The sequence below is a fragment of the Dipodomys spectabilis genome, unplaced genomic scaffold, assembly GCF_019054845.1.
Source record: "Dipodomys spectabilis isolate Male_0828 unplaced genomic scaffold, ASM1905484v1 ptg000763l, whole genome shotgun sequence".
In the NCBI taxonomy this organism is placed as follows: Eukaryota; Metazoa; Chordata; class Mammalia; order Rodentia; family Heteromyidae; genus Dipodomys; species Dipodomys spectabilis.
In genome coordinates, this window is record NW_024871440.1 from 348,625 (window position 1) to 373,564 (window position 24,940).

The 24,940-nt window shown below is 69.6% G+C and overlaps 1 protein-coding gene across 1 annotated transcript; it reads right to left on the bottom strand.

Annotated features, from left to right (window-relative positions):
* Positions 1 to 785: 785 nt before the first annotated feature.
* Prr5 (proline rich 5) lies at positions 786 to 24,690 on the bottom strand. Its single transcript, XM_042672719.1, is given in 9 exon segments — positions 786 to 1,360; positions 1,362 to 1,648; positions 2,034 to 2,169; positions 3,345 to 3,485; positions 3,742 to 3,833; positions 7,950 to 8,007; positions 11,102 to 11,150; positions 12,950 to 13,030; positions 24,472 to 24,690. Coding segments are annotated over 9 exon segments (1,164 nt in total). The 5' UTR covers positions 24,600 to 24,690; the 3' UTR covers positions 786 to 1,168.
* Between the last annotated feature and the right edge of the window lie 250 nt (positions 24,691 to 24,940).

Consider the following 24,940-nt stretch of genomic DNA (forward strand, 5'->3'; position numbering starts at 1 on the left):
TTCCGCTGTCTGCCAGGCGACAGGGCAGCGGCGGGTCAGGCAGGAGATAATGGAGGGAGGCGCGCTGTGTGTGTGCCGTGTCCACTGCCTGCGGGAACGCAGCCTGCCACACCAGGCCACCAGCCAGGCTGGCCTCTGTCCCAGGGCAGGGGGCTCGTGAGGCCCATGACCATGCCGGGCAGCAGTGTGGACCAGGGCACAAAGGCAGCCTTGCTGTCCTCCACGTCAGTCTCTTGGCCCGGCCAGCACTTGCCTGGCAGCCGGAGGCTGGGTGTGGAGCCTCTACAGTGCCCGGCCAGCCAAGACCAGGAGGCCATGGGCCCGGGAGGAGGGGCTGCAGGAAAGCTGGCGGTCACACGTGTGGCAGGTGGGAGGGAGGGAGCAGAGGCTGGGTGCTGGGACTCCCCCTCCCCCACCGGGCCCAGGCTCAGCTCAGCCAGTGTGGCTCCCAGGGGACTCGGGGCCCTCCTACTCAGAGCATTCTCCTGGCCGATGGAGAGGAGGTGGGCATCTGAGACCTGGTGGCTCATGTACCTTGTGCTTCTGGCTTCCATTGATCCACCTCCCCCTACCTCCCCCAGCTTCGGTCTGTCCCAGTACTTGGATTGTAATCCACACCCCCCTCATCCTCAGACTTTCCCTGGATGCTTTCCGGGCCTTTCTATCAGGATGGGACAGAGAAACCGGGCCAGAAAGCAAGCGGTGCTGCGATAATGGGCAGGTGGTGCTGGGGGTGTGCCCCACCAAGAGGGGGGCCTCAGATAAGTTTTGTGAGGGCCAAGATGTCAAGGATCCAGGGGCAGATGAGTTTTATTCTACCTTCCCTGCCCCCAAGTCCAGGCTGCCCAGGCCTGGCTGTGGCGAGAACCCTGTCCCTTTGGGTGGAGCCCAGCCGGTGCGGTGGAACCCACCAGATTCACATTTCCCGGGGTGGGTGTGGACGCTGAGGGCTGGGGCAGGTGGGTGAAGGGCAGGATCCCTGTCCAATCCCACAGCCCAAATGCAGGCAAGTGGGCGGGTCTTCCAGCAGCCTAGAGAATATAGTGATGGAGGAGTGACCGGGGTTGGGGCTGGCAAGGGTCCACTGGAGTAAAAAAGTCTTGCACACTCACATGCACACCACACGCGCGTACACACACACACGGTGGGTAAAAACGCCCGGGCAGCCTCACACCACGCTCTGCCGGTCACCAGCCCCCTCCAAATCAGAAGTCCCAGAGCTTCCTCCCCGGCCAAAGTCAATGAAAATCCCTTCGGAATCCGAGTCTACCGACTCTAGGATCCTGTCCACCAGAGTCTCGGGGCTGGAGGTGGGTGGGGAGCCGCGGGCCAGGGCCAGCTCGGGCGGCTGGGCGGGGGGGGTAGAGTCTGCTGGGGCAGGGCCCCTTGTGGGGCGTCGGGGAGGACCGGAAGGGCCCCGTGGGGCCCAGGCCGGGCGCGTCGCCGAAGCCCTGGGGCTCGGGGCAGGACGTCATCTCGGAGACGGAGTGCCTGCGGATGCTGCTGCCGCTGCCGCCCGCTGCCGCCGGGCCCTCCACCTCGTGCTCAGCCACGGGGTTCAGCAGCGGGGTGTTGTAGCTCTTGGAGCGCACGACCGGGTTCTTGGCCAGCGCGTCCCCGGAGCGGGAGCGGCGCACCAGGCGCTTCTCTGCAGGGAGAGCTGTGGTCACGCAGGAGCCACGCGGCCGGCCACTGGCTCCCGGGATGGGCCGCTGCTGGGCTCCAGGCCGCATTGTGCGTTACACAACGCCACGCGCCTCCATCGCCCCCCCCAGCTCTAAGCTCAGGACCAGGCCGCTGCAGGAGGCCCGCTGCCCGCTGCCCCCGCCTGGGGAGTAGCCGGCCCCACCTCCCATCCTGTTTCAGGCTCCCACCGGGGACCTTGCAGTTGCCAGCGGTGACCACTAGGTGTCAGGGCCGGGTCCCACGGCCCAGCTGAGGCAGTCCGTGGGGCTGCAGGATGGGGCCTCCCCACAGCTCTGGCAGGACGGGTGTGCTGCACGGCCCCCCATCCCACGCGGGACCACCCCTACCCAGAACGCAGGAGTGGGCGAAGGCGTCCCCGCTGCAGTAGAGGCCGTAGGTGCCCAGGTAGGGTGACACCACCTTCTGAATGAGCGTCTCCAGCCGCAGGTAGTCCTCGGTCACGCCCCGGGACTCGTGCACCCCCTGCAAGGCAGGCCGGGGGAGGGTCACAGCCTTGTCCAGCCAGGCTGTCTGGTCCCTTCCCCCCACACCCACAGTGACCTCCCGGCCCTCCACCGACCCTCCCGGGTCAGGATGCTCCAACGGGATCCCGTGGCCAGAGAAGGAGGGCCTCCACCCTGGAGTGTGGTGCCCCGGGCTCTCGGGTAGTCCCTGGGGAGATGCCCCCTGATCTCACCCAGGGGGGTCTGCACCCCAGAGAGGTGCAGACAGGGAGGCTGAGCGGGCCAGCCATCGACCCTCACTCCGGCTCTCCTTCCCACAGGCTGCCTTCTGGGCTGGGGGCCGCCCCACGCCTCCCTCCAGGAGGTGTAAACTCCTGGTTTATTTGAGCCCGGGCCTGAGGGTGAGGCTGCCAGGATCACCCGCGTTTGCTGTCCTGGCAGAGAGCTGGTCTGCTTTGTGTGCCGCCCCTGGCAGGGCTTGGAGTTAAGCCTCAGCATGTGGTTTTTTTTTTTCTGTTGTTGTCGGTCGTGGGGCTTGAACTCTGGGCCTGGGTGCTGTCCCTGAGCTCTTCAGCTCAAGGCAAGCACTCTACCACTTGAGCCACAGTGCCACTTCCGGTTTCTGGTGGTTCACTGGAGATAACAGTGTCACGGACTTTCCTGCCTGGCTGGCTCTGAACTGTGATCCTCAGATCTCAGCCTCCTGAGTAGTTAGGATGACAGGTGTGAGCCACTGGTGCGGGCCAGCATGTTTTCTGAGCATCTGTGTGGGGTGCAGATGTGGGCTGGGCTAACTCACCTCCAGGGCGGGGCAGTGGCCAGGCCTCTCAGGAAAGGAGACCCACCCCCAAGCGGGCACGGGAAGGGCCAGGGCAGGGAGGCTGCGTGTCTCCCCAGGGATGAGCAGCCGCGTGACTCAGGAGATGCTGCTGAGCCCGGCCTGGGCACAGGGCTGCGGGGCTCCACACGGCCCTCCAGGAGTCCCATGCAGGCCCCCTGGTGGGTGGTCCGGGCCCTGACAAGGCAGCCTGCTGCCTCGGCCCCACTGTCTTAGGAGACTGCAGGAACAGCGTGGCTTCCATTGGCACTCCCCAGCTCCTGGCCTGGTCTGCCCTGCCCTGTCTGTCCTCTGCGGTCCCCTAACCCTGGCCCCGGGCCTTGCTGCGGGGCCTGGGCCTCGTCCCACCTGCGCACCTGCAGCACGAGCAGCATCTGCACGATGGCGGGCGGCACGCGGGCGCGGGCGCGGGCCAAGGCATCCTCCAGCCGCACGCTGAGGGCGATGGCGTCCCGGAAGTGCAGCAGGGCCAGCTGACGCACTGCAGGCTCCTTGCCCTGCAGACACAGGAGCCGGCGTGGCTCATCGCCTCCTGCCCCAGTCCTGCTCACAAGGCCCCCAGAGCTCCCCAGACGACCTGTCCAAGCAGAGCCCCCCATTTCCTGTGCAGGGAAAGGCCTCCTGCCCCTTGGGGGGGCTTTGCCGGGTCTCACAGGTGGGGGCCAGGCTCAGGGGGCCTTGAAGGCCGCGCGGGTCGGGCAGGGCGGCCTCACAGCTCCCAGCCCTGGGCTCCAGCCCCTCCCCGGCACGCACCTGCACAGGGTAGAAGATGGCCTGCAGAGTGGGCAGCACGTCGCTGAAGAAGAAGTCCCAGGTCTCTGCCAGTGAGTCCAGCAGCTTCTGTCCTGTGGGCACAAAGTGGCCATGGCCCACCCGGGACAGACACCCGCAGAGCTCACCCCGGGACAGGACAGACACCCGCAGAGCTCACCCCGGGACAGACACCCGCAGAGCTCACCCCGGGACAGACACCTGCAGAGCTCACCCCGGGACAGGACAGACACCCGCAGAGCTCACCCGGGGACAGGACAGACACCCGCAGAGCTCACCCCGGGACAGACACCCGCAGTGCTCACCCTGGGACAGACACCCGCAGAGCTCACCCTGGGACAGGACAGACACCCGCAGAGCTCACCCGGGACAGACACCCGCAGAGCTCACCCTGGGACAGGACAGACACCCGCAGAGCTCACCCCGGGACAGACACCCGCAGAGCTCACCCTGGGACAGGACAGACACCCACAGAGCTCACCCCGGGACAGACACCCGCAGAGCTCACCCTGGGACAGGACAGACACCCGCAGAGCTCACCCGGGGACAGGACAGACACCCGCAGAGCTCACCTCGGGACAGGACAGACACCTGCAGAGCTCACCCTGGGCCAGGACAGACACCCGCAGAGCTCACCAGGGACAGACACCCGCAGAGCTCACCCCGGGACAGACACCCGCCGAGCTCACCCCGGGACAGACACCCGCAGAGCTCACCCCGGGACAGACACCCGCCGAGCTCACCCCGGGACAGACACCCGCAGAGCTCACCCCGGGACAGACACCCGCAGAGCTCACCCTGGGACAGACACCCGCAGAGCTCACCCTGGGACAGGACAGGCACCCGCAGAGCTCACCCTGGGACAGGACAGACACCCGCAGAGCTGACCCTGGGACAGGACAGACACCCGCAGAGCTCACCCGGGATAGGAGTCGAGCGCGCTGCCTCCAGCACCGGCAGCTCTGCCGCCAGGCTCCCCACTGCCACATGGGGGGGGGGTGGCGACAGGCCCTGGCTGGCTGCGTGAGACCAGCAGTACAGGGTATCTTTTGGTGCCAGTCCTGAGGCTTGAACTCAGGGCCTCAAGGTCTCAGTGACCCCGTTCCCTAAGGCTAGCACTTTACCACTTCTGGCTTTTTTGCGAGTTAACTGGGGCTGTCTTGTGGACTTTCCTGTCTAGGCTGGCTTTGAACCTCAATCCTTAGGTCTCAGCCTGCTAAGAGGTTGGGGTGACAGCCAGCCGCCAGGTCCTGTTCCACGCAAGAGCTCAGCTGGGGGGTGGTCAGACCCTCCCAGCCTCCCTGCCCAGTAAACACACCTTGTACGTCTGTCCAATGCTTGCAAAGGAACTACTTTATGCCAGCCCGACGCTGGGCACGGGAGGACGGGGGAGGGGGAGTTCGGAGGCCGGGACCACCCCTCCACGCTCCCTGCAGGAGGCTGGGAGCCCTCACCACAGCCGTGCCCGAGCCCGGGTGTGCATGGGATCAGCAGAAGGGCTTCCCGGAGGAGGGGGTGGCTGGGCTGGGGTGGCAGCGCGGGGCCCATGGCTGCGCGGAAATCCCCAAAGCAGCCCCGTGGAAAGTGGCGCGGGATGAGCCGTGGACCTGGCGCATGAGGGCCTGTGTGTGTCCTGGCCTCTGCTGCTGTGGCCTGGATCTGAAGGAGAAGAGGCCGCGGCTGGCCAACCTGACAGCACGCGCAGCCTCCAGGTTCCCATGGAAACCGTGAGGGCCCTGGCTCAGCCTTCCCCCAGAGGGGCCGGCCTGGGAGGTCGTCCGTGTGGGCGTCCGGCAGGGCCGGCTCCAGCCTCCCGGGTGGCCCACGCCCGGCTCTGGGCCTGGGAGGTTGTCTGTGTGGCTGTCCGGCAGGGCTGGCTCCAGCCTCCTGAGTGGCCCACGCCCGGCTCTGGGCCTGGGAGGTCGTCCTTGTGGCCGTCCAGCAGGGCCGGCTCCAGCCTCCTGGGTGGCCCACACCCGGCTCTGGGCCGCACACACAGCCCCTTCAGCTCCTGGGCGCTGGCCAGGTGGGGCTCCGCGGGCGCGGGCCTCTCTAGCCCTCAGGGCGGAGGGGCTGTGGGAAGCAGACGTGGTCACACAGAGCCAGGCCTTGGCCAGGGCCACGTGCCCAGAGGCCCGAAGAGCAGCCCAGCCGGCCGGGCTCTGCTCCGGGGGACATGCGGTCCTCCTGGCTGGGGGCCTCGGGCTCCGGCTGGGCAAGGAGGCCTGTGGCAGACGGCAGCACCACGCTGGCCCTTCCTGGGGCGCAGTGGTCCAGTCCCAGGGCACCGGCAAAGGCCGCGCGGGGAGGTGGTGGCAGAGCCCGGAGTGTCCAGCAGGGGAACGGGGTGGGGGTTGTGGTCACGTGGCCCACACCAGGTTCAGGCTCCCGGGTCCAGCCAAGGCAGAGCAGGGCCCGAGTGCAGACCACGCCGCCCTGTGAGCTGGGGCTGTTGCCGAGAGCCTCACCAGGGAGGGTGGGCGCCCTGCACCTGAGCGGCTTTGACAGCCAGCCAGCGCCAATGCAGGCACGGGCCCAGACGGCCTCCACCTTGCTGCCCTGGCCCCTGGCGACCCCGGGACCGGGCAGGGCGGCCAACGCTGCAAGCACACACCCTGCTGTCCCCTGCCAGGGGACACCGCAGCTGCCCACCCGCCCGCCCGTCCCGCCAGACTGCCGCTGTCCCCTGGGGCTGAGCCTGCCCTCCCCCTTCCTGGACCAAGCCCCCTGCCCTGAGGCGAGCACCCACGTGGAGTCTGCCCAACCTCCAGAGCCAGGACGGCTGCGGCCAGCCGGGAAGGCCAGGGCTGTCCAGGGCGGGCCCAGTGCTGTGGGCAGGCCTTCGCCTGGCCACACAAAGCCCCTGTTCTCCGGCCTGGCTCCCGTGGGCCCCACAGGAATGTGCCAGCCCAGCATGAGGAGGCTCCTCAGGTGCGGGGTGTACCGCCGGCTCCGGGGTCACCTTCCCCAGATCCGGGCCCCTGCCCGCTGTCCGGTCCCCTCGCACCCCTCACGCTCCCGCCGGGGCCGGCCCCATCTGACGGGCTCAGCCTCCCCAGGCGGGGAGGCCTGGGAGAGGGTCGGCAGTGCCGGGGAGCAGAGCACCCACCATTCCTCGCCAGCCTCACGGAGCCGGGCCAGGCGAGCAGAGGGAGAAGACACAGGCACACCCGGTGCCCAGAGACCAAGGTCACTCAGCCCACGCCCAGGCCGGCCCACGGGGCGGCTGCGCCGAGGAGGACCGGTGTCCAGAGTCATCATGTCCCTCACGAGGAGCGGCTGGCACTAGGGGTCTGCGGGCGCAGGGACCTGGCAGGCCAAGGCCGTCTGTCTACCTGTGGGGCCTCGGAGCCTGGGGCAGGCCAGGCTGTGAGCCCCGGATCAGACGCGGTTTGCGCCCTGCTGCTGCCCCAGGAGACAGGGACCCCCCAGGCCTGGCGTGCAGATAATTCTGTCCTGGGACCCTTCCCAGGCTTGCTGGACCACGCAGGGCCCACCGCCGTGTCCAGCCTCACCTCAGGCCCAGAGCCACAGCCAGTGCCAAGACCACGCACAAAACCTCTCAAACTGTGGCCAGAAGGAATTGTTTTTTTTGGTGTGCCAGCACTGGGCTTGCACTCCGGACCTGGGCGCTGCTCTTTCCCTTTTCGTTCAAGGCTGGCCTCTACCACTTTAGCCACTGCTCACTTTCAGATTTTTGGTGGTTAATTGAAAAGAGTTTCATAGGTTTTTCTTCTCTGGCTGCCTTTGAACCACAATCTTTAGATCTCAGCTTCCTGAGTAGCCAGGTTTACAGGTGTAAACCGGCACCTGGCAAAGTTGTTTTTATCAGATGTTGGTGATCAAAAGCTAACACAGGGCTGGGAAGGTGGCTTATTGGGAGAGTGCTTGCCTAGCGCGCAGGAAGCTCTGGGTTCGATTTCTCAGTACCACATACACAGAAAAAGCTGGAAACGGCACTGTGGCTCAAGTGGTAGAGTGCTACCCTTGAGCAAAAGAAGCTCAGGGACAGTGCCCAGGATCTAAGTTCAAGCCCCAGGACCAGGAAAAAAGAAAAAAGTAAAAGCTAACACACGGGAACGGTGGCGAGGTGAGGCAGAGCACTGCTGGGCTCCGGGCCGGTCACTGTCCCCCCATCCCCAAGTAGAGCGGCCAGGCTCGGCCCCCACGCAGCCCCAGCCCACACTCACCCTCGTAGAAGCGGATCTTGTCTCGTAGGATCACCATGCCTTTCGTCAGCAGCTGGTTCTGGAAAGATCAAGAGGTGTCACCCCTGTCCTGAAGACACTACAGTGTCCCCTGGCCCACAAGAACTCAAGAGCCCACCAGCAATGCTGAGTGTCCGGGCTCACGCCTGTCATCCCAGCTACTCAGGAGGCTGAGATCTGAGGATCCTGGTTTGACGCCAGCCCCGGCAGAAACGTCTGTGAGACTCTTCTCCATTAACCAGGAAGAGCCAAAAGTAGAACTGTGAAAAGGCTGAGGAACAGTGCCAGGCCCTGAGTTCAAGCCCAGCCCCAGCACAAAGAGGGAAGTCCACAAGCAAGCAGCTGAGATCCGGAGGGGCCAGCGACTCGCAGAGGAGCGAGCCACGCTGGACACGCCGGGCCCGGCTCAGCCCACAGCGACTTGCAGAGGAGCGAGCCACGCAGGAGACGCCGGGCCCACAGCGACTCGCAGAGGAGCGAGCCACGCAGGAGACGCCGGGCCCACAGCGACTCGCAGAGGAGCGAGCCACGCAGGACACGCCGGGCCCACAGCGACTCGCAGAGGAGCGAGCCATGCAGGAGACGCCGGGCCCACAGCGACTCGCAGAGGAGCGAGCCACGCTGGACACGCCGGGCCCGGCTCAGCCCACAGCCCACACCCGGCCCCGCTCACGTCCCGTCAGGAGGCAGAGGGGGCCGCCGAGTCCTTCGAGGGCCGGGCAGGGCAGGCAGTGCCACGTACACCGCGGCCCAGAAAGGACCCGGGCCAGAGGCGCTGTCCTGTCACGCCAGCACGCGGGACTGAGGGCGGCAGCTTGACAGATGAGACCACACGACCTCGCGTCCTCCCATGGAGGCGGAGGAGAAGCGCGGCACGAGGGCCACACCTGGCTGAACCCAGTGACAGGAGAGGTGCAGGGCGGGCAGGTGATCCTGAGCCAGCGAGAGGCCCAAGGAGGCGGGGAACGAGGGGAGGGGAGGAGAGGGGAGGGCTGAGCCGGGAACGAGGGGAGGGGAGGGGAGGGGAGGGGAGGGCTGAGTCAGGAACAGGGGAGGGGAGGGGAGGGCTGAGCTGGGAACGAGGGGAGGGGAGGGGAGGGGAGGGCTGAGGCGGGGAACGAGGGGAGGGGAGGGGAGGGGAGGGCTGAGGCGGGAACAGGGGAGGGGAGGGGAGGGCTGAGCCGGGAACGAGGGGAGGGGAGGGCTGAGGCGGGAACAGGGGAGGGGAGGGGAGGGCTGAGGCGGGAACGAGGGGAGGGGAGGGGAGGGGAGGGCTGAGCCAGGAACAGGGGAGGGGAGGGGAGGGCTGAGCTGGGAACGAGGGGAGGGGAGGGCTGAGGCGGGAACAGGGGAGGGGAGGGGAGGGCTGAGGCGGGAACGAGGGGAGGGGAGGGGAGGGGAGGGCTGAGCCGGGAACGAGGGGAGGGGAGGGGAGGGGAGGGCTGAGCCGGGAACGAGGGGAGGGGAGGGCTGAGGCGGGAACAGGGGAGGGGAGGGGAGGGCTGAGCCGGGGAACGAGGGGAGGGGAGGGGAGGGGAGGGCTGAGCCGGGAACGAGGGGGAGGGGAGGGGAGGGCTGAGCCGGGAACGAGGGGAGGGGAGGGGAGGGCTGAGCCGGGAACGAGGGGAGGGGAGGGGAGGGGAGGGCTGAGCCGGGGAACGAGGGGAGGGGAGGGGAGGGGAGGGCTGAGCCGGGAACAAGGGGAGGGGAGGGGAGGGCTGAGCCAGGAACAGGGGAGGGGAGGGGAGGGCTGAGCCGGGAACGAGGGGAGGGGAGGGGAGGGCTGAGCTGGGAACGAGGGGAGGGGAGGGCTGAGCCGGGAACGAGGGGAGGGGAGGGGAGGGCTGAGGCGGGAACAGGGGAGGGGAGGGGAGGGCTGAGGCGGGAACAGGGGAGGGGAGGGGAGGGCTGAGCCAGGAACAGGGGAGGGGAGGGGAGGGGAGGGCTGAGCCAGGAACGAGGGGAGGGGAGGGGAGGGGAGGGCTGAGCTGGGAACGAGGGGAGGGGAGGGGAGGGGAGGGGAGGGCTGAGCCGGGAACGAGGGGAGGGAAGGGGAGGGGAAGGGAGGGGAGGGGTGCTAAGGGCACACGGTTTGTCTGAAATGGAAAATACTGGCGAAACTCTGCACCCACACCCTAACCACCACTCATACGTCTGAGAGGGTTCCTGATGCAGTCTCACCAGCCAGGCTGTTACGCATCCCAAGCTCGCCAGCGCCGTGGCTCACGCCTGTCATCCCAGCTACTCAGGAGGCTGAGACATGAGGATGGCGGTTCAAAGCCAGCCTGGGCAGGAACGTCCATGAGACTCTTATCTCTAATAAACTACTCAGAAAAAGCTGGAAGTGGCGATGTGGCTCAAGTGGCAGAGTGCTAGCCTTGAGCACAAGAGGCTCAGGGACAGCACCCGGGGCCTGAGTTCAAGCCCAGGACTGGCAAAAAAAAATCCCAAGCTGGGTGTAATGTATCTGTAGATATCTGTAGCTACTTGTATGCAGGCATCTGCAGTCCCAGCACTCGGGAGGGAGGCTGAGGCAAGCAGATCATGATTTCAAGGCCAGCATGACCTTCCTGAAGAGACGCTACCTGAAAAGCTCAACTCTTGCCAGGCACTGGTGACTCCCGTCCATAATCCCAGTTACTCAGAAGGCGACAGCTGAGGATCACGGTCCAAAGCCAGTCTGGGCAGAAAAGTCTGAGACTCCATTTCCAAAAACCGACCAGCAAAAACCATGACTGGAGGGATGGAGTCAGCCAAGCAAGCAGGCGGCAAGCTGGCGGCGCTCTGCGCTCCAACCCCAGTGTCCAACCCCCCCAACCCAAGACAGACCAACAGTAATCCTGTGATGAGGGAGCTCAGGCTGGCCCTCACCGCTCTCGGGGGGGGGGGGGCGTCTGGGGCGGGGTGGGCACCCGCCGGGGCCTGTGTGCCCGGCCGTGTGCCCGGCCGTGTGTCCGGCTGTGTCTGGCTGTGTGGCCACAGGAAGTAGCATCACTCCTCTGGCTGGAGACTTGGATCTGTTTTGACATTTGACCTTCACAACAAGTGCTGGCTGGGGAAACTGAGGCGGCCAGGCCTGCCCGTGGCGGGGGGTGAGGTGGGATGGGAAGGAGGGGAGGGGTACCTGCACCCACCTGCAAGTACTCGGTGAAGAAGGACCCCAGCTCCGTCTTCAGCAGCTGCCTGTGGGGGGAGACGGCGGTGAGCGGGGGCCTCGTGCTGGGGGCCTGGCGGGCAAGCCCACGGGCACAGGACGGTGAAGCACGGGACCCCTGGCGGGCTGTGTCAACCCGATGCCTGCCCCAGTGCCCCCGTCCCCCCTCCCCAGGGCAGCTCCGTCTCTTCACACACACGCAGACAGGCTCAGAGAGGTCAAGTGACTGGCCAAGGGCACACAGCACACAGTGGGGTGGAGTACTAGTTCCAACCCAACCCTCTCCGTCCAACAGTGGACTCAGTGGGGGCAGCGGAGCAGGGGCGCGGCATCCGGGAAGTGGTGCCCGTCCTCCCCGCCCTCCCCGGGGAGGACACTGGCTGTCCATGGACAGCTGGCCCAGCGGAGTCCCCTGCAGGTCAGCACGGCATCTGGGCGGGGTGGGGCAGCTGGGCGCCCTCCACACGGCCCTGCCCACTGAGCCCGGGGGGGCAGGACCGTGGGTGCGGGGCTCCAGGTGGCCGGCCAAGCCCCAGCCCCCGCTCAGGCTGTGTGGGGAAGGCTCAGGGCCAGGCGGTAAGCCGGGGAGAGGGCGAGCCCCCACCCAGCCAGGAAGGTGACCCCAGCCCGTGCGGTCAGCTAGGCCGAGGCTGGACTCCACCTCCAGTGCCAGACTGCCACTCCGACCGCTGCCGTGAGACAGCCCCCAGCCCGGGACGGTCTCGGGGGGAAACTGAGGCTCTGGGAGGGCCTCTGAGGAGGCCTAAGGCTGGACCAGGGAGCCCAGGGGTAGCTCCATTGTCCTGCCAGGCGCCGTGGCTCACGCCTGCAATCCCCGTACTCAGGAGCTGAGATCTGAGGATGGCGGTCTGATGGCGGGAATGTCCGTGACCCTCTCCCTTATCACCAGTGAACTGCTCCAAAGCCAGAGGTGGAGCTGTGGTCCACGTGGTAGAGCGCCAGGCTTTAGTTAAAAGCTACGGGTGCCCAGGACCTGAGCTCAAGATGCACTAGCACAACAAAACAAGCATGAGCGGCGTCCTGCGGGCCGGGGGCCGCCTCGGGCCTGGGTGCTCGAGGTCAGCCTGGCCACCAAGTGGGAGCGGGGCTCAGACAAGCCTGGAAGCCCCCCTGGAAGGGAGTGGCAGACAGACAAGAGGAACCGAGCAGGTGAGCCGGCCCCGCGTGGCGGAGAGGGACGATGAAGCCCCCTCCCTGCACGCCACGTTCACCGCTGCGCGGGACCCAGCCCCAAACCAGCACCCTTCCTAGGGCCACTGCAAACTGTCCTTGCCTCTGACACCTGGGGCGCCCCAAGCCAGCCTGTGCGCTGGGGGGTGAAGGGGCCTCAGAGCGCAGCCTGTGCGCTGGGGGGTGAAGGGGCCTCAGAGCGCAGCCTGTGCGCGCTGTGCCTGCAGGGGAAGGGGTTTCCTGCTTATTTTTCTGGCTATGTCTATGACCCCAGGACAGGATGCTGTGGGTCAGGGCTGGAAGGAAACTGGTTACACCTCCTTGTACCTGCTGTGTGACCTGGGGCAAGAAGCTCCACCACCCTGAACTCCAGCCTTCTCTGTTACAAATGATCGCGGGTAGCCATCCTCCCGACTGCTGCAGCCTGGCTGCCAGCGGCGGCCCCAAAGGCTGCCTAGTGTGCCGGGTCCTCCACCGCTGCCCAGCCCTCGGTTCCGAGGGCGCTGGGCGCTGGGATGGCCCGGCTGGACAGTGCCGCCACGCGGCAGAGGGTCCTTCCTCTCTGACGGCCGCCGGCTGCGATGCCAGTCAGGGGTGGGGGAGTCTGCGCCCGCTGCCCCCCACGGCCGGCACTCACCGCACACCCTCGTTGAGGCTGAAGAGCTCCTGGTCGCGCAGCCCCTTGCGCTGGAAGACGGCGATCACACCGCTGTGGATGCTGTGGGGGGGGAGAGAGGCATGAGGCCCCCCCACGGCCACCCCTCCCCAGCCAGCCCAAGCCTACCGCCACACCCGCCCCTCCCCACCCCTCCCCAGCCAGCCCGGGCCTACCACCGCCACACCCGCCCCTCCCCACCCCTCCCCAGCCAGCCCAAGCCTACCGCCACACCCGCCCCTCCTCACCCCTCCCCAGCCAGCCCGGGCCTACCACCGCCACACCCGCCCCTCCTCACCCCTCCCCAGCCAGCCCGGGGCCTACCACCGCCACACCCGCCCCTCCCCACCCCTCCCCAGCCAGCCCAAGCCTACCGCCACACCCGCCCCTCCTCACCCCTCCCCAGCCAGCCCGGGCCTACCACCGCCACACCCGCCCCTCCTCACCCCTCCCCAGCCAGCCCGGGGCCTACCACCACCACAACCACCCCTCCCCAGCCCTCCTCCGGCCAGCCTGGGCCTACCACCGCCACGCCCACCCCTCCCCACCCCTCCCCACGCCAGCCTGGGCCTACCGCCACCACGCCCGCCCCTCCCCACCCCAGCCCAGGCCTACCACCACCACAACCACCCCTCCCCAGCCCTCCTCTGGCCAGCCCGGGCCTACCACCAGCACAACCACACCTCCCCACCCCTCCCCATGCCAGCCTGGGCCTACCACCACCACGCCCGCCCCTCCCCACCCCTCCCCAGCCAGCCCAGGCCTACCACCACCACAACCACCCCTCCCCAGCCCTCCTCCAGCCAGCCTGGGCCTACCGCCGCCACGCCCGCCCCTCCTCACCCCTCCCCAGCCAGCCGGGGCCTACCGCCACGCCCACCCCTCCCCAGCCAGCCCGGGCCTACCACCGCCTCTGCCTGCCCTGCCCTCGGCTGCCCCCTCCCCTCCCTCCGCCCGTCTGCCTGTCACAGCTCCCAACACCAGGCGTCCCAGCGCCAGCAGCCTCCGGTACCGGCGCTCACGCCCGGAATCAATCCTAGCTACTGAGGAGGCGAAATGTGAGGATCCTGGTTTGAAGCCAGCCAGGGCAGAAAAGTCCATGAGATTCTTAGATCCAATTAGGAAAAGATGCCCAAGTGGAAGGTGGTTCAAGTGATAGAACAGTAGACTTGAGTGGAAAAGCTCAGGCCCTGAGTTCAAGCCCCATTCCCAGTACACAGGCGCACGCGCGCACACACCCACACCCACCCACGCACACCCACCACACATGCACACACACACATACCCCTCGGAACACACACACACCCTTCGGAACGCGCATGCGTGCACACATACCCCTCGGAATGCACACGCACACGCGCACCCCCCCTCAGAACACACACCCCTCGGAACACACGCACGCGCGCACACACGCACACCCCTCGGAACACACACGCACGCGTGCACCCCCCCTTGGAACACACACACACACCGCGGAACACACACACACGCGCACACACCCCCCCTCAGAACACACGCACGTGCACACACACCCCCCCCGGAACACACACACATACCCACGCACACCCCTCAGAACACACACTCCTCGGAACACACATGCACGCGCACCCCCCCCTCGGAACACACACGCACGCGCACCCCCCCTCGGAACACACACGCACGCGCACACCCCTCGGAACACACACGCACGTGCGCACCCCCCCCTTGGAACACACACACACACCCCGGAACACACACACATACCCACGCACACCCCTCAGAACACACACTCCTCGGAACACACGCACGCGCACCCCCCCCTCGGAACACACACGCACGCGCACCCCCCCCTCGGAACACACACGCACGCGCGCACACCCACGCACACCCCCCACACACCTGGAAGCGGGCACCCACCCCTTTCTGTGAAGCCGCGGTGTCTCTTGGGCGCTGAGGGACGCGGCCCCGCCAGCCGCTCTCCGCGGTGCGGCTACGGAGGTCCCGTGTGGCCGTGCTCCAATTCCGACACGGTGCACACCGTGGGGCCGGGCCCCGCGCTGAAGCCTTGCCTGGGAGCTGAGCCCTGCGAAGCCCGGCTCGCTGAGCACTGCGCATCCTGCAGTGCATCCGCTGCACGTGGTCGCCCCCGAGACGCTGCCGCCCCGGGACCTCTGCACATGCCTCCCCGCTCCAGGCCTCGCCTTCCTCTGGGTCACAGGCCACGGTGGCCGTCCAGTCTGGGTGCCTGGGTGCCAGTGGGGTCCCAGGCCCTGCAGTGCTGGGACGTGCGCCCACCTCACGCGGCCTGGTACGGCTGGAGGTGAGGCAGGAGGAGGAGGAGGAAGGTCAGATGCCAGGGTGGGAGTCGGCCCGTGCTGACCAGCCTGTCTCTCCTTCCTCTCCCCCGTGATCCCCGCCAACGCGTCCCTGACCCACTCAAAGTCCCTGGTCTGAGCAAGCGGTATGGCTGTGGCCTCCACCGGAGGCCAGGAGGCCGCCTGCCCCCTCGGTGCGGCCGGGGAGGGGGGCAAAGACTCTCCCCGCGGCGGCCCCGTGCGGCTCCGCTGGCCGGGCTCCAGCCCTCGCTGGTCTGGGGCATGCGGCCCCGTGCGGCTCGGCTAGCCGGGCTCCAGCCCTCGCTGGTCTGGGGCATGCGGCCCCGTGCGGCTCCGCTAGCCGGGCTCCAGCCCTCGCTGGTCTGGGGCTGGCCCAGGCCGCGTGTCTGGGGCATGCGGCCCCGTGCGGCTCCGCTAGCTGGGCTCCAGCCCTCGCTGGTCTGGGGCATGCGGCCCCGTGCGGCTCCGCTAGCCGGGCTCCAGCCCTCGCTGGTCTGGGGCTGGCCCAGGCCGGGTGTCTGGGGCGTGGCCGCGGTGGCTGGGTCTGGACCGCCCCAGGCCTCCCGGGTGACACTGAGGCCCAGGAACTCGCCCAAATCACTCAGCTCCGCACCTGGCAGGGCCATCAAGTCGGAACCTTGGCCTGAGCTCTTCCCCAACCCTCCCTGGCCCCTTAGGGGTGCACACGGTAGACCCCCACTTCCCCTCTTCTCCCCTGCTCCATGAGACTACACATTCTTTTCAAAGTGCAAACAAAAAACCTCCTCTGCCACCTGGAGAGGAAGGGGAGGGCACCCCCAAAGTAGAAGTGAAACCCTAGTGGCCAGCCAGGGGTTGGGTACTTCCGGGACAGGCCCCTCCTCCAGCGGAGGGCTGCTCCCTCCCAGGCCCCTCCCCTCCCCAGGAGCCCCTCCTCTTCCCCAGGAAGCCCCTCCCCTCCCCTCCCCAGAAGGCGCCTCCAGTCCAGAGCCCCCCTCGGCTGGGTTGGGGTGCAGGGAGAAGCCGGGAAGTCAGTGGCTCAGGCCGCAGTCAGAAGGGCCGGGACCGTGGTCCCGAGGCTGGCAGGAAGGGGCGGGGCCGGGTCTCGGTGTCACTCACCTGCCCACGCAGGAAGCCAGGCTGCTGCTGAGGGGCGCCCAGCCAGGGACTTGTGAGACCTAGGGGGATTTCACCCCAAGGGGATTACATCTTTCCTGGGCGCTGGGCAGGGCTGGAGACGCGGCTGTGTCTCTAGAAGGGTCTCTCTCCACCCCCGGCCTCTGATGGGAGACAGAGGCCAAGGAGTGGGTGGCCTGTGGCAGCCAGAACAAGAGACCTCAGGGCCCTGCAGCCCACGGCTGGCCTCAGCTGGCTCAGCTGGAAGCTTCGACTTCAGTCTCCCAGGCTCGGGCCCTGGGGTCAGGAGGCTGTTCCTTCTGGGGGCTCCTGAGGTGAAGCCCACTCCCTGCCTCCAGCACCCTGGCTGCCAGCTCCTCCTCCATCTCCAGGCCCCTGATCACGCGGCCACCTGGACTGTCTCGCCAAGAGCCCCTCCCAGGCACGTGGGCGCCCTCCTCCCAGCGTGAGGCCCCTCCGAGGCTAGCACCAGGGCCAGTCTCCACGGGCCCTTTAAGACACCCTCCTCTGCCTCCACAGGCCACTGTGGGTCCTGCCTGGGTCCTGCGCTGGGTCCTCTGAGCCTGTTTTCTCTATAAGCAGGGACGCTGAAGTCTGCGTCGAGGCTTACGGGACAGAAGGACCTGCTCAGGCCTGGGACTTGGGCCCCCCTGCCTGAGCAGTGAGGTGCCCAGCGATGCCGGGAGGGGAGCGGCTGGGGTGGGGCCACAGCCACTGGCACCGACGCTGGCTCATGGTCAGTCTGCACTCAGAGCCCTGGCCCCGACCTCCACGGGGTTGAGGGCGAGATTGCCCCTTCCCCTCCACCCCCCGCCCCCCGTGGATGCTGCCAGAGGGGGGTCCAGTGCCTTGGGACAAACTTTCTCCTAGTCCTGCCTGCCCAGGACCTCTCCACGCTGGGCCCCCGGGGTGTGGTGTGGTCTTAGCTAGGCACTGGCTCAGGATGTTGGGATACCCATGGGTCCCCTGAGGGCTGCTGTGGCTCTTGACACCTTCTGGAAGCTTCCCAGGGGATGGGGGGGGGGAGCCTGGGGGTGGGAAAGCAGGTGGAATGTGTCCCTTCCAGGAGGCAGAGGCCAGGGCCCCACCCACCGAAGGCCTGAGAAAAGGCTTTATTCCAGCCTAACAGCAAAAGAAGGATGCCAGCCCGTGCACACGCCCCACACCCTACAGGTCAGATGCCAGCCCGTGCGCACGCCCCACACCCTACAGGCCAGATGCCAGCCCGTGCACACGCCCCACACCCTACAGGTCAGATGCCAGCCCGTGCGCACGCCCCATACATACCCTACAGGCCAGATGCCAGCCCGTGCACACACCCCACACCCTACAGGCCAGATGCCAGCCCGTGCACACGCCCCACACCCTACAGGTCAGATGCCAGCCCGTGCGCACGCCCCATACATACCCTACAGGCCAGATGCCAGCCCGTGCACACACCCCACACCCTACAGGCCAGATGCCAGCCCGTGCACACGCCCCACACCCTACAGGCCAGATGCCAGCCCGTGCACACGCCCCACATCCTACAGGCCAGATGCCAGCCTGTGCACACGCCCCATACATACCCTACAGGCCAGATGCCAGCCCGTGCACACGCCCCACACCCTACAGGCCAGATGCCAGCCCGTGCACACGCCCCACACCCTACAGGTCAGATGCCAGCCCGTGCACACGCCCCATACCCTACAGGCCAGATGCCAGCCCGTGCACACGCCCCACACCCTACAGGCCAGATGCCAGCCCGTGCATATGCCTCATACATACCCTACAGGCCAGATGCCAGCCCGTGCACACGCCCCATATCCTACAGGCCAGATGCCAACCCGTGCACACGCCCCACACCCTACAGGCCAGATGCCAGCCCGTGCACACGCCCCACACCCTACAGGTCAGATGCCAGCCCATGCACACGCCCCACACCCTACAGGTCAGATGCCAGCCTGTGTACACACCCCATATCCTACAGGCCAGATGCCAGCCTGTGCGCATGCCCCATACATACCCTACAGGCCAGATGCCAGCCCGTGCACACGCCCCACACCCTACAGGTCAGATGCCAGCCCGTGCACACGCCCCATACCCTACAGGCCAGATGCCAGCCCGTGCACACGCACCATACCCTAGAGGCCAGATGCCAGCCCGTGCACACGCCCTATACTCTAGAAACCAGGGGAACGCCACGTCATTTCTATGCTGGGATTCTGTAAACCTCCCCCAGCCTCGGGGCACAGCTGCTCATCTGACCTGGGGCTAGGAAATTCTCAAGGCCCAACTCAACAAGGTTAAAGCTGTGGTTGTGTGTCTGTGTGTGCCCATCCGTTGTGCGTGTGCGTGTGTGCCATGCACGCAGGTCTAAGGCTTGAACTGGGTCTGGGCAGTTTCTTAGTTTCACTCTAGGCTAGGCTAGCACTCTATACCACTTGAACCACAACTCCACTTCGAATTTTGCTGGTCAGCTGGAAATAAGTGTCATGGATTTTCCTGCCTGGGGTAGCTTCAAACTTCAATCCTCAGATCTCAGCCTCCTGGGTACTTAGGATTACAGATGTGAGCTGCTGGTGTGTGGCTGAAAGTATCCTTTCCCTGATAAACGCTGCTTTCACACACCTTGCCTGCATCTCTCTTTCTGGCCACCAGCATGGGAGCGTGATGCTGCTCAACCTCTAACACGGAGAGCCTGGAGCGCCACAGGCCCACGCAGGTAAAGCCCCCTGGGAGGAGGTGCTGGGGACCCACTGTCCTGGGACAGCCCCACAGCAGGCGGCTCTGCCCCAGGCCTGGCAAGCCTGGGCTGCCGAACGCAGTGGAGCTCGGGAAGACTCCAGCAGGAACTAGGACCCAGCCTCGATTGTGCGCATGCCGAGCCTGCCTACAGACGCTGCTGTCCCAGGCAGGGCATGCAGCTTGTAGACGCTGCTGTCCCAGGCAGGGCATGCAGCTTGTGCAATGCGGTCAGCGGGTCTGCACCGCCGTGCCCGCTCCCTGGACAGTCTCCTGCCTTACTTCCTGGCTCCCCTGGGCTGTTCTCGGGGGGGCACCTATGCCCAGCCTAGCGCAGCGCAGCACAGCACGGGTTTGACAACAATGAGCACTGGATGAGGCTCAGCTCTCAGGACAGGGTGGGCAGGGCCAGATGAGGAGACCGAGGTTCAGGACAGGGCGGGCAGGGCCAGATGAGGAGACCGAAGTTCAGGACAGGGCGGGCAGGGCCAGATGAGGAGACCGAGGTTCGGGACAGGGCGGGCAGGGCCAGGTGAGGAGACCGAGGTTCGGGACAGGGCGGGCAGGGCCAGGTGAGGAGACCGAAGTTCAGGACAGGGCGGGCAGGGCCAGATGAGGAGACCGAGGTTCGGGACAGGGCGGGCAGGGCCAGGTGAGGAGACCGAGGTTCGGGACAGGGCGGGCAGGGCCAGGTGAGGAGACCGAGGTTCGGGACAGGGCGGGCAGGGCCAGGTGAGGAGACCGAGGTTCGGGACAGGGCGGGCAGGGCCAGGTGAGGAGACTGAGGTTCTGGGAGCCTAGGGGTGAGCCCCGGGTCGCTGTAGTCCCTAGATGTTCATATGCACTTGAGACCTTTCATCTGACTTGGAGACGGGGTCTGGGCGGGTAAAACGGAGGAAGGGGTCTTGAGATGCCGTTGCCCCGCATCTGTGGTGGGCCAGAATGCAGCAGCTGCTGTCTTCATGAGAAAGACAGAGAGCTGGGCAGCTAAGGCCCTGTGAGGACGCAGGCAGGACTGGCGGAAGCCGCCGCAGGCCAAGGGTGCAGGAGGCCCCACAGCCGTCAGAGGCACAGCCAGGCCCATCCTCACGTCCCCCTCTTCCGGAACCTCGAGGACACAGCGCTATTGTCTGAAGCTGCCCAGTGCTGCCCTGGGACGCTGACTCGGTTGCACGGTAAAGGGATGTGCCTTGGACAGGCGGCCTGTCCTGGCGTGGGCTGTGGTGCCCTGTGTGGGCCGAGGGGGCAGTCAGAGCCTCAGGGCAGAGGGCACCCGGGATGCCGGTTCCACCACAGGCTGGGGAAGACCCTTGGCCTCTCTGTGCCTCGGGGGAGAGCGGGGTGGCCCCGATGCTGGGGCGCCCTGCGTCTCAGCTCAGAGGGGAGGGCAGACCTCCCTGACTGGGTCAGGCCAGAGGTGAAGGGAACCAAAGCCACGAGCAGGGCTCGGGCACACCGCAGGGCCTCGGGGACCCAGAGGCCGCCCTGAGACGGCGTGGCGGGGCAGGCACGCGCTGCCGTCTGCCGGGCACTGAGGAGGGCTTTGTGCAGGACGGGTGACCTCTCCCGCAAGAGCCACACAGGAAGGGAGAGAGGGGACCTCCCTGCCAGCCCCCCCCCTCGGCCAGGAGACCCCAGCTGGGGGTGGGAGACAGTTTACAAGCTCGCTGGAGGCTCTTTGGGTGTCCTGTGGACAGCCCAGGAGCCAGAGTTGCCAATTCTGAGGTCCTACATGTGCCAGACACCGCTGGGGGCTTTTACGGTGCATTTCCACATTTCACGCCTCAGTGGTCTGCTGGAGCCCACAGCCACCTGCCCACGTTACGGACAAAGAGACTGAGGACCAGAGATGTAAAGTAATATGCCTAAGGCAGGGAAGAGAAGGCAGGATCTGAACTAAGAGTCTGTGGCGCCGTTCTCGGGGTATGAGAAGCCCCTAACAGGAGTCTTTTCCTCTCTGATGTGGTGAGGCCTGGTCAGATCCACTAGACAGGGGGAAACTGAGGCAGCCCTCAAGCCGTTTGAAACTTAGTGGAGAGCAGAACAGAAGCCTCTCAGAGAACCTGTCCTGGCACAGGGCCAACGGGGTCCCTGTGGCCCCCGGATATGCAACACTCAGGCTCCCCGTGGCCTAGACAGTGGGCGGAGCCAGGCTTCATGGCCAGGGTGGGAGTGGGGAGTCATCTGCAGCGCCCCTGAACAGCAGCCTCCCCCTCCCGCTAGGGCTCAGGGGCAGACCCCTGGGAAATCCCTCAATAAGCCGTCTCCCTTCCCACTCTCCAGCAGCTCAGGGGGAGGCTGCTGCATCCACCTGCTAGAGACGGTCCTCCCTGGGATTCAGGACAGCTGCCCCACCCATGGACAGCTGCAAGGCCAAGGCCACCATCCACCCCGGACTGCCCTTGCCCAGGCCAGACCCCGGGCCAGCGCCCACCCCTGACCCCCGGCCAGTGCACACCCCGGGCCCCCACCCAGCGCCCACCCCGGACCCCCGCCCAACGCCCACCCCGGGCCCCCGCCCACCCCGGGCCCCCGGCCAGCGCCCACCCCGGGCCCCCGCCCACCCCGGGCCCCCGGCCAGCGCCCACCCCGGGCCCCCGGCCAGCGCCCACCCCGGGCCCCCGGCCAGCGCCCACCCCGGGCCCCCGGCCAGCGCCCACCCCGGGCCGCCGGCCAGCGTCCACCCCGGACCCCCGTCCAGCGTCCACCCCGGACCCCCGTCCAGCGTCCACCCCGGACCCCCGGCCAGCGCCCACCCCGGGCCGCCCAGCGCCCACCCCGGGCCCCCGGCCAGCGCCCACCCCGGGCCCCCGGCCAGCGCCCACCCCGGGCCCCCGGCCAGCGCCCACCCCGGGCTGCCCAGTGCCCACCCCGGGCCCCCGGCCAGCGCCCACCCCGGGCCGCCCAGCGCCCACCCCGGACCCCTGGCCACCCCGGGCCCCCGGCCAGTGCCCACCCCGGGCCCCCGGCCAGCGCCCACCCCGGACCCCCGGCCAGCGCCCACCCCGGGCCGCCCAGCGCCCACCCCGGGCCCCCGGCCAGCGCCCACCCCGGGCCCCCGGCCAGCGCCCACCCCGGGCCGCCCAGCGCCCACCCGGTCCGAGGGGCCGCCCAGCGCCCACCCCGGGCCCCCGCCCAGCGCCCACCCCGGGCCCCCGCCCAGCGCCCACCCTGGGCCCCCGGCCAGCGCCCACCCCGGGCCCCCGGCCAGCGCCCACCCCGGGCCCCCGGCCAGCGCCCACCCCGGGCCCCCGGCCAGCGCCCACCCCGGGCTGCCCAGCGCCCACCCCGGGCCCCCGGCCAGCGCCCACCCCGGGCCCCCGGCCAGCGCCCACCCCGGGCTGCCCAGCGCCCACCCCGGGCCCCCGGCCAGCGCCCACCCCGGGCCCCCGGCCAGCGCCCACCCCGGGCCCCCGGCCAGCGCCCACCCCGGACCCCCGGCCAGCGCCCACCCCGGGCCCCCGGCCAGCGCCCACCCCGGGCCCCCGGCCAGCGCCCACGCCGGGCCCCCGGCCAGCGCCCACCCCGGGCCCCCGGCCAGCGCCCACCCCGGACCCCCGGCCAGCGCCCACCCCGGGCCCCCGGCCAGCGCCCACCCCGGGCCACCCAGCGCCCACCCCGGGCCCCCGGCCAGCGCCCACCCCGGGCCCCCGGCCAGCGCCCACCCCGGGCCACCCAGCGCCCACCCCGGGCCCCCGGCCAGCGCCCACCCCGGGCCACCCAGCGCCCACCCCGGGCCCCCGGCCAGCGCCCACCCCGGGCCCCCGGCCAGCGCCCACCCCGGGCCCCCGGCCAGCGCCCACCCCGGGCTGCCCAGCGCCCACCCCGGACCCCCGGCCAGCGCCCACCCCGGACCCCCGGCCAGCGCCCACCCCGGGCCCCCGGCCAGCGCCCACCCCGGGCCCCCGGCCAGCGCCCACCCCGGGCCCCCGGCCAGCGCCCACCCCGGGCCCCCGGCCAGCGCCCACCCCGGACCCCCGGCCAGCGCCCACCCCGGGCCCCCGGCCAGCGCCCACCCCGGGCCCCCGGCCAGCGCCCACCCCGGACCCCCGGCCAGCGCCCACCCCGGGCCCCCGGCCAGCGCCCACCCCGGGCCCCCGGCCAGCGCCCACCCCGGACCCCCGGCCAGCGCCCACCCCGGGCCCCCGGCCAGCGCCCACCCCGGGCCACCCAGCGCCCACCCCGGGCTGCCCAGCGCCCACCCCGGGCCCCCGGCCAGCGCCCACCCCGGGCCCCCGGCCAGCGCCCACCCCGGGCTGCCCAGCGCCCACCCCGGGCCCCCGGCCAGCGCCCACCCCGGGCCCCCGGCCAGCGCCCACCCCGGGCCCCCGGCCAGCGCCCACCCCGGACCCCCGGCCAGCGCCCACCCCGGGCCCCCGGCCAGCGCCCACCCCGGGCCCCCGGCCAGCGCCCACGCCGGGCCCCCGGCCAGCGCCCACCCCGGGCCCCCGGCCAGCGCCCACCCCGGACCCCCGGCCAGCGCCCACCCCGGGCCCCCGGCCAGCGCCCACCCCGGGCCACCCAGCGCCCACCCCGGGCCCCCGGCCAGCGCCCACCCCGGGCCCCCGGCCAGCGCCCACCCCGGGCCCCCGGCCAGCGCCCACCCCGGGCCACCCAGCGCCCACCCCGGGCCCCCGGCCAGCGCCCACCCCGGGCCACCCAGCGCCCACCCCGGGCCCCCGGCCAGCGCCCACCCCGGGCCCCCGGCCAGCGCCCACCCCGGGCTGCCCAGCGCCCACCCCGGACCCCCGGCCAGCGCCCACCCCGGACCCCCGGCCAGCGCCCACCCCGGGCCACCCAGCGCCCACCCCGGGCCCCCGGCCAGCGCCCACCCCGGGCCCCCGGCCAGCGCCCACCCCGGGCCCCCGGCCAGCGCCCACCCCGGGCTGCCCAGCGCCCACCCCGGACCCCCGGCCAGCGCCCACCCCGGGCCGCCCAGCGCCCACCCGGTCCGAGGGGCCGCCCAGCGCCCACCCCGGGCCGCCCAACGCCCACCCCGGGCCGCCCAGCGCCCACCCCGGGCCGCCCAGCGCCCACCCCGGGCCCCCGGCCAGCGCCCACCCCGGGCCCCCGGCCAGCGCCCACCCCGGACCCCCGGCCAGCGCCCACCCCGGGCCCCCGGCCAGCGTCCACCCCGGGCCGCCCAGCGCCCACCCGGTCCGAGGGGCCGCTCGGCGAACACAGGAAGTCTCGGCGGCCGCCATCTGCGGGCGAGCAGGGCTTCCTGCCGTCCCCGCCCCCGGCGGCCCCCAGCGCGGCCGGCCGGGCTGTGCGAGCGCGCCGCCGAGCTTCCTCCCACCGCGGGCCGGCCGGGAAAGTTGTCCGGCCCCGCCGAGCGCGGCGCCCTACCTGTTCCAGGCGGCGTTGGCGCAGGCGCGGCGCTGCTGCGGGCCCCGCTCGTCCGCCGCCGGCTCCCTCTTGCCCAGGTCACTGAGGCTGGGCGAACTCATGAACTTCAACCTGCGGAGCGTCCTCATGCTGACCCGGCGCCCGCGCGGCCTCCCGCGCCGCGCCCGCTACCAGGAAACCTGCGCCGCGGCAGGAAGCCCCGGGGCCGCGTGGGGTCCCGCCCCGGCCCCGCGCCTCCACCCCGGGCCGCGCGCCGGCCGCCCGGCGCGGCTAGTCATCGCTCGGCGCAGCGCAGCGCGGCCGGCGCTAACGCGGCTGGGGGCGGGGCCCCGGCGGGGCGGGGCCACGAGGGGACGGGCGGGGCCCCGGCTGGGGGCGGGGCCACGAGGGGACGGGCAGGGCCCCGGCTGGGGGCGGGGCCACGAGGGGAAGGGCGGGGCCCGGCGGGGCGGGGCCACGAGGGGATGGG